Consider the following 8,530-nt stretch of genomic DNA (forward strand, 5'->3'; position numbering starts at 1 on the left):
TCCTCCTCATCTCCGTCCTAAATCTACTTCCCTGAATCTTGAGTTATATCCCCTAGCTGTGGTCTCCCCACCAATGGAAACATCTTGCCTACCTCTGTCTTATCAATGCCTTTCATAATTTTATGTTTCCATATTTCTAAATTCCAGTGAGTACAGTCCCAGACAACTTAATCTCTCTGGTACTTTTGTTTCCTTTTAACACTATATTAATTTTAGTTTCACTATGAGGTTGAGTTGCATGGATAGCATACAAAACAATGTTATCACTGTGGACAATTCTGATCTGATCTCCACTAACCTGTCTGTACTGCATCATTTCTCCACACCTCCCTTTCAGTTCCTCCACTCAATTTTCTGGACAGTCCAAGTTAAATCCAAGGGAATTTTTAGGCACAAGATATATAAACCAATCTGGTCTACACAAGATTCAGGATTCCTTGGATGGGTGATCTTTTATCCTGAAGAACAGTTCCTGGGAAACAGTCTGACAAAAACCTATTTGGTTGTGGATTTTGGATAACACATTGGGCCAATTGATTTTTTTTTCCTGAATGATGTGATCAGATTGTCTAACACAGGGCAGCCAAACTATGACCCCTGAGTCTAGGTACTCTAGTTAGTAATGGATTATTTAAGGTGGTATTCAGAGTCAGTGCCACAATGAATGTTAGAGGGGAGCATTAGTGTGTTAGAGGGGAGCTTGTTCAGCTGGTGGGGGTGGGGGGGGGGGAGTGGTAGCCAGGACCTATTTGTCGACAGGGGCTATTGGATACCGGGACCTACCTGACATTCATCCACCCCTCCAACAGAGGAGATGAGAGTGCTCCTTTTATTGTGTCAAGCATCACTAGACGCTACTGACACTTGAAGCACGCTAGTGACGCGGCCGTGGGCAGGTGGAGAGTCACTGGCGTGCATCATGCTAGATGCTAGTGATGTGGGGGGGGGGGGGGCAGGTCTGACGGGCAGCGATGACCGCAAATGTATGGTGGGTCACAGCACCTCGTTTTGGGGGGCAATACCCACAGATGCCCCCTTGGCGATGACCCCGGTGGCATGTGAGTGGGATAAAAAGATTGAGAACACTGTACCAGATCAACCATTGCAATGTTTCTCATCGATTAAAGTGTTTACCTCAGTTCAAAAAAGTTTACCTTGGTTGAATAAGCATGGCGGAACCAAAAATACAGGTAATACCAAGGAAGTGCAGTAATACCTTTAAGTCGTCAAGGGAAGTGTGTTTGTTTGATATGCAAGGAATCTGCTACCTTTAACAGCCTATCTCCAGATTTACACATTACACCATAATCATTAAGGTGGACACTTGAGCTCACTGTACTCACTGAGAGTTGTGGAGGAATGTTGGAGTTGGCCTTGTCCTTTTCTTGATTTTTTTCCCCTGTTCTTATTTTGAACCCATCTTTTTATTTTGCTCTGCTTTTTCAATTAGACTTTTAAATTAAATTTAAGAGCAGCAGATCCAGAAATGCCAATTGTAAAATGTCAACAGTTCAGTCATGAAGTATTGTTATTTTGCTAGAAAAATGAACTTTCAATGGCACAGGGGATTTCTGGTCTAAAAAGGTTTTTGATGGCACAGGGGGTTTCTGGTCTAAAAAGGAGGTATTCGATGGCACGGGGGGGGGGGTTTCTGGTCTAAAAAGGTTTTCGATGGCACAGGGGGTTTCTAGTCTAACAAGGTTTTCGATGGTACAGGGGGGTTTCTGGTCTAAAAAGGTTTTCGATGACACGGGGTTTCTGGTCTAAAAAGGAGGTTTTCGATGGCACAGGGGGTTTCTGGACTAAAAAGGAGGTTTTCGATGACACGGGGTTTCTGGTCTAAAAAGGAGGTTTTCGATGGCACAGGGGGTTTCTGGTCTAAAAGGAGGTTTTCGATGACACGGGGTTTCTGGTCTAAAAAGGAGGTTTTCGATGGCACAGGGGGTTTCTGGTCTAAAAAGGAGGTTTTCGATGACACGGGGTTTCTGGTCTAAAAAGGAGGTTTTCGATGGCACAAGGGGTTTCTGGTCTAAAAAGGAGGTTTTCGATGGCACAGGGGGTTTCTGGTCTAAAAAGGAGGTTTTCGATGGCACAGGGGGTTTCTGGTCTAAAAAGGAGGTTTTCAATGGCACAAGGGGTTTCTGGTCTAAAAAGGAGGTTTTCGATGGCACAGGGGGTTTCTGGTCTAAAAAGGAGGTTTTCGATGGCACAGGGGGTTTCTGGTCTAAAAAGGATGTTTTCGATGGCACAGGGTGTTTCTGGTGTAAATAGGAGGTTTTCGATGGCACAGGGGGTTTCTGGTCTAAAAAGGAGGTTTTCGATGGCACAGGGGGTTTCTGTTCTAAAAAGGAGGTTTTCAATGGCACAGGGGGTTTCTGGTCTAAAAAGGAGGTTTTCGATGGCACAGGGGGTTTCTGGTCTAAAAAGGAGGTTTTCGATGGCACAGGGGGTTTCTGGTCTAAAAAGGAGGTTTTCGATGGCACAGGGGGTTTCTGGTCTAAAAAGGAGGTTTTCGATGGCACAGGGGGTTTCTGGTCTAAAAAGGTTTTTGATGGCACAGGGGGTTTCTGGTCTAAAAAGGTTTTCGATGGCACAGGAGGTTTCTGGTCTAAAAAGGAGGTTTTCGATGGCACAGGGCGTTTCTGGTCTAAAAAGGATGTTTTTCGATGGCACAGGGGGGTTTCTGGTCTAAAAAGGTTTTCGATGGTACAGGGGGGTTTCTGGTCTAAAAAAGAGGTTTTCGATGGCATAGGGGGGGTTTCAGGTCTAAAATGGAGGTTTTTGATGGCACAGGGGGGTTTCTGGTCTAAAAAGGTTTTCGATGGCACAGGGGGTTTCTGTTCTAAAAAGATTTTCGATGGTACAGGGTGGTTTCTGGTCTAAAAAGGTTTTCGATGGCACGGGGTTTCTGGTCTAAAAAGGAGGTTTTCGATGGTACAGGGGGTTTCTGGTCTAAAAATGTTTTCGATGTCACAGGGGGTTTCTGGTCTAAAAAGGAGGTTTTCGATGGCACAGGGGGTTTCTGGTCTAAAAAGGAGGTTTTCGATGGCACAGGGTGTTTCTGGTCTAAAAAGGATGTTTTTCGATGGCATAGGGGGGTTTCTGGTCTAAAAAGGTTTTCGATGGTACAGGGGGGTTTCTGGTCTAAAAAGGAGGTTTTCGATGGCATAGGGGGGGTTTCAGGTCTAAAATGGAGGTTTTTGATGGAACAGGGGGGTTTCTGGTCTAAAAAGGAAGTTTTTGATGGCACAGGGGGGTTTCTGGTCTAAAAAGGTTTTCGATGGCACAGGGGGTTTCTGTTCTAAAAAGATTTTCGATGGTACAGGGGGGTTTCTGGTTTAAAAAGGTTTTCGATGGCACGGGGTTTCTGGTCTAAAAAGGAGGTTTTCGATGGTACAGGGGGTTTCTGTTCTAAAAAGGTTTTCGATGGCACAGGGGGTTTCTGGTCTAAAAAGGAGGTTTTCGATGGCACAGGGGGTTTCTGGTCTAAAAAGGAGGTTTTCGATGGTACAGGGGGTTTCTGTTCTAAAAAGGTTTTCGATGGCACAGGGGGTTTCTGGTCTAAAAAGGAGGTTTTCGATGGCACAGGGGGGTTTCTGGTCTAAAAAGGTTTTCGATGGTACAGGGGGGGTTTCTGGTCTAAAAAGGAGGTTTTTGATGGCACGGGGGGGGGGGGGGGAGGGGGTTTCTGGTCTGAAAAGGTTTTCTTTGCACGGTGACTGGTTGAAAACTGCCCGTGCCTCCTTATGTTTTTCTGGATGTGGCCCTCCACCCAAAAAAAGTTTGGCCACCCCTGGTCGAACGGGAGGGAAAGCCTGTCCCAGTGCCAAACCGTCCAGCCAGCGCGCAGCGAGTTCAGAGCTGCGAGCAAGCAGTGCCACCCCCCCCCCCCCCCACAGCCCGAGAGGGGGTGTGGGGGGCACAGCAAATTTAGCAGCTCACCTGGCCCGAAGACGACGCGCGTCTGTTCCCTCTGTTTCTGCCGCATGGAGTCATACTGCACCTCAAGCTGGTTAATATCCATGGACACCGAGCTGCTGCAGCTCCAGGATTGCCCTCCAGTGTGGTCACGCCCGTCTGTTCCGTGCGGCAGGGAGCCTCCAGCTCGGTCCATCTGTTCCCACACGCACTTCAGGTTTGGGCAGCAGTGAGATTGCATCCTGGTCTGTTCAAAGTTAACATCGAGAAACCGCACTTGTCCACCTGGATGTCGAATCTGGAAACCTTTCCAAAGCAAAACGGAACAAAGTTGCTGATACCCGACTGGGTCACTGGACGACCCTCCCCGTGCCCGCTGAACCAGCCACATCCTTGACCAGCTCTTGGGGCAAAAGGAAACAGCAACTGCTATTGTGCGCCTTGTCCGAGTGGATGTGACCGACCTATTTCACAAGCGCAGACGGGACGTCCGGAGCAGAATTACTGAATAAAAATCTGTAAATTACTCTTGTAACGTCATATTTTTTGCATTGTTTGCAAGTGAAAAGTTGTCATTTTTAAAGTTATCTTTTTCTCTTGTGTGTTAAGGGCAGCTCGGTGGGCATTGGGGGTGGCACAGTTGGCATTGGGGCAGCACATTTGGTTTTGGGGCAACACAGGTGGCATTGGGGCAGCACAGGTGGCATTGGAGCGGCACGGTGGCATTGGAGTGGCACGGTGGCATTGGGGCACCGTGGTGGCATTGGAGCAGCACGGTGGCATTGGGGCACCGTGGTGGCATTGGAGCGGCACGGTGGCATTGGAGCGGCACGGTGGCATTGGAGCGGCACGGTGGCATTGGAGTGGCACGGTGGCATTGGAGCGGCACGGTGGCATTGGAGCGGCACGGTGGCATTGGGACACCATGGTGGCATTAGGGCAACATGGTTGGCATTCGGGTGGCACATTTGGTTTTGGGGCGGCACAGTTGGTACTGGGGCATGTCGGGTAAACTTGTAGCTCTCACTTTGTTCGTTTTAGATTGGTCACAGTGTTCGAGCTACCGAAATAAAACAGACACACTCACCGAGAGCAGTTCAGTTGAGACAAGTCTTTATTACTAAATCTAAAGCTGAATTCACACTACAATATGCAAGCCCTTCCCAATTATACTTATCAATGCCTGGACTGGTCCCAACTGCCAAAACAAGGCGACGACTGCACACTTGTAGTAGGTTGTCTGGGCGCCGGTAGCAACTTCTCCACCTCCCCAGACCGGGACGTTGGTTTGGAATCTTGAAGTTCTTCTTCTTGCTGAGAGATGTTGCCACCTCTTGGAGAGTCTCAAACTTCAGCAGTGGGACCATGGCTTAATATTACCCAAAAGTTGTTTACTTCAGATCTTATCTCTTTGAACAAATGATTTAATTATCTTCAAGGTCTCCTGACAGTCTGCGACCAACAAAAGACAACTGCATCTCTTGACCTCATGGTGGAGGTTGGATAATGTCTACTGATTCATATGCATCCCTGGGCCCCATAGTGTAAATTTAGATAATGTCTTCCTATTCAACTGCATCCTGGGCCTCATAGTAGAATTTAGGTGTGTCTACTAAATATGCATCTTGGGCCTCATAGTGGAATTGAGATTATTGTCTTCTAATGCAACTGCATCCCTTCTTGCATCAGCTAGTCTAGGGCCCCATGGTGGAATTTAGATTAGGTCTTCTGATCCAACTGCATCCCTTCTTTCATAAGCTAGTCTAAATCCTCCATTACAGGGCAGCACAGGTGTCATTGGGGTGGCACGGTTAGCATTGGGGGCAGCATGGTGGGCATAGTGGTTAATACAATCCTTTTACAGACCAGAGTTCAAATCGCACCCTGTGTGTAAAGAGTTTGTACGTTCTCCCCATGTCTGCGTAGTTTTCCCTGGGGGCTCTGGTTTCCTCCCATCATTTGAAACACACTGGGGATGTAGGTTCATGGGGTGTAAACTGTGTAGTATGGACTCATTGTTATTGTGCTGTATGCCTAAATATAATTTACTTTGTACTTATTGTTTATTATAAATATTTTAAGTATTGTAGGTACCTGTATAGCTGCAGCAAGCAAGAATTATAGATGTTCAGTACAGTTCTGGCCCTCAAGCCTGTGCCTCCACCCAAATACTCCAATTAACCCACGACCGCAGTTTGTATGTTTTGAAGGGAGGGAGGAAACTGGAGCACTCGGAGGAAACTTACACAGACATGGGAGAACGTACAAACTCTTTACAGACAGTGCTGGATTCGAACCTGGGTCACTGGCACTGCAATAGCATTGCGCTAACCGCTACACTAACCATAATTTCAACGCATTTGTATAAATCTCGTGATGTGGCAACCCAAGTTTCAACATGGGGAAGATGAAGGACTTCAGGAGGCCAAGGAACAATCACCCTCCACTACACATCAACTCTGCAGTAGAGAGAGTGGAGAGCACCAAGTTCCTTGGAGTTCGTTTAACCAGTGATCTATCATGGAAACTCAACATCTCTTCACTTGTCAGGAAGGTGCCACAGCAACTGAGAAGAGTGAAGTAGGCAAGACGACTGGCTCCCATTATGTCAACCTACTGCAGGAGCTCTATCAAGAGCATCCCCAGCTGGCTGTATCACAGTGTGGTTCGGTTGCTGCAGAGAAATGGATTGGAGGTCAACCCAATGGCCCATAAGAGTTGCAGAGAGGATCAGTGGAGTCTCCCACCCTCCCATTGAAGTGATGTACTGGGATGGTTGTCTGAAGACACCGCTTAAAATCATTGAGGACCCCTTTCAGCTGCTCCTACTGAGAAAGAGATACAGGAGTATCAGAGCCTGCACTTCCATGCTGAGGAGCAGCTTCTTCCCATGGGCAGTGAGAACGCTGAACGACCAAAGGAACTACCCACACTAACCATCTGAGACTCTCGTATTCACAGAGCAATATTTATTTATTTGTATATATAAATATTTGCCCTGAATATGTATTGTTTGCCTGTATGTGTATTATGTCTGGTAGTTTTGCACCGAGGACAGAGAACGCTGTTTCGTTGAGTTGTACTCGTGCAATCTGATGACAATAAACTTGACCTCTCTTGACATCTCAAATAATTTCTGAAGTATTGGTGGCTCATGAGGAGCAACATTAGCTCTTAGAAGGAGATTAGGGACCTTCTCGCATAGCACAGCAGGACACTGCTGGTGACTGATCCCCATTAGGTGGGGTGTAGGGCACTACCAGAAAACCACCAAGACTAGGCTGAGGGAACGATAGGCTTCAATGTACAGAACAACTTTGCTGGCCCGGATCCATGGATAGGAATGGCGGGCAGGGAGAGGTGGCTCGACCTTTATGGCCCAGGACCACAGGGGAGGAGTCATAGGGTATGAGTCAACAGTGGGCGGGCCAGCTCCATATATATATATATATATATATATATATATTATATATATATATATATATATATACATATACAGTAATCAATCATAACTATATACAATGGAGGAAACATCACCACATTCACCCCTCCTTTTAAAACAAAACCCCCTTCAGTCATTGAACAATAAAGAAAACTGCCAAGACTAAAGATTCAGCTATGGGTTTTGTGGAGAGCAGGGGTGGGGGTGCTCTGCTGTTCCGCCGGCCAAGTCTCAAGGGACGGGGCCACCATCTGGCTATGTGGAGAGGGTATTATCTGTGTTGGGGTGATGTCGGCAACGGTATGAGAGAGAGGTGGGGACAGTGCCCTAAGGGGAGCTGGCCCTATTGGAGTGAGGTTCGTAGGGGGTGGTATCCCAGGCGAGTCTGCCCCTAACATTGAGTCCCATTGAGGGATCGTGATAAACTCTGGGTGGTCAGGGGTGTATGGGGTTGGTCCAAGCTCTCTGGCATGCACCAGATCCCAGACAGGTACTGTATCCTCGTGGCCGTCGGGGTACCTTACAAAAGCATACTGAGGGTTAGCATGGATGAGGTGTACCTCCTGGACCAATAGGTCAGTCTTATAGCCCCTTGTGTGTCTCCGGAGCAGGACCAGGCATGGCGTTGCCAACGAGGAGGGCACCGAGGGCCCATTCGCTGACTTCCTGGGGAAAGCAAACATGCGATCATGCGGGGTGGTGTTTGTAGCAGTGCACAGGATGGACCAGATGGTGTATAATGCCTCTGGCAGGACGTCCTGCCAGTGAGACACTGGCAGACCCTGAGACTTTAGGGCCAGGAGCACAGCCTTTCACACAGTGGCGTTTTCCCTCTCCACCTGGCCATTACCCCTGGGGTTATAGCTGGTGGTCCTACTGGCCTCTGGCCAGAAAGTATTGCCGCAGCTCCTCACTCATGAACGAGGCCCCCGATCGCTGTGGATGTAATCAGGGTACCCAAACAGAGTGAAGATACTGTGCAGTGTCTTTATCACAGTGGCCGAGGTCATATCCAGACAGGGAATGGCAAAAGGGAACCAGGAGTACTCGTCGATCACATTTAGGAAATAAATGTTCCTGTTTGATGAGGGGAAGGGGCCCTTGAAATCAACACTCAGTCATTCAAACAGGCAAGTGGCCTTTATGAGGTGGGCCTTGTTGGGTCTGTAG

At 47.8% G+C, this 8,530-nt stretch overlaps 1 protein-coding gene across 1 annotated transcript in view; it reads right to left on the reverse strand.

Moving 5' to 3' along the window:
• Positions 1-4,272, reverse strand: part of LOC138751908 (uncharacterized protein C9orf152-like) — a 29,788-nt gene extending 25,516 nt beyond the window's left edge. Inside the window, exon 1 of the mRNA XM_069914851.1 lies at positions 3,943-4,272. Within this exon, the coding sequence (XP_069770952.1) occupies positions 3,943-4,159 (217 nt within the window). The 5' untranslated portion in view covers positions 4,160-4,272. The remainder of the gene's footprint in view (positions 1-3,942) is intronic.
• Between the last annotated feature and the right edge of the window lie 4,258 nt (positions 4,273-8,530).

Source organism: Narcine bancroftii, chromosome 1 (genome assembly GCF_036971445.1).
Source record: "Narcine bancroftii isolate sNarBan1 chromosome 1, sNarBan1.hap1, whole genome shotgun sequence".
In the NCBI taxonomy this organism is placed as follows: domain Eukaryota; kingdom Metazoa; phylum Chordata; class Chondrichthyes; order Torpediniformes; family Narcinidae; genus Narcine; species Narcine bancroftii.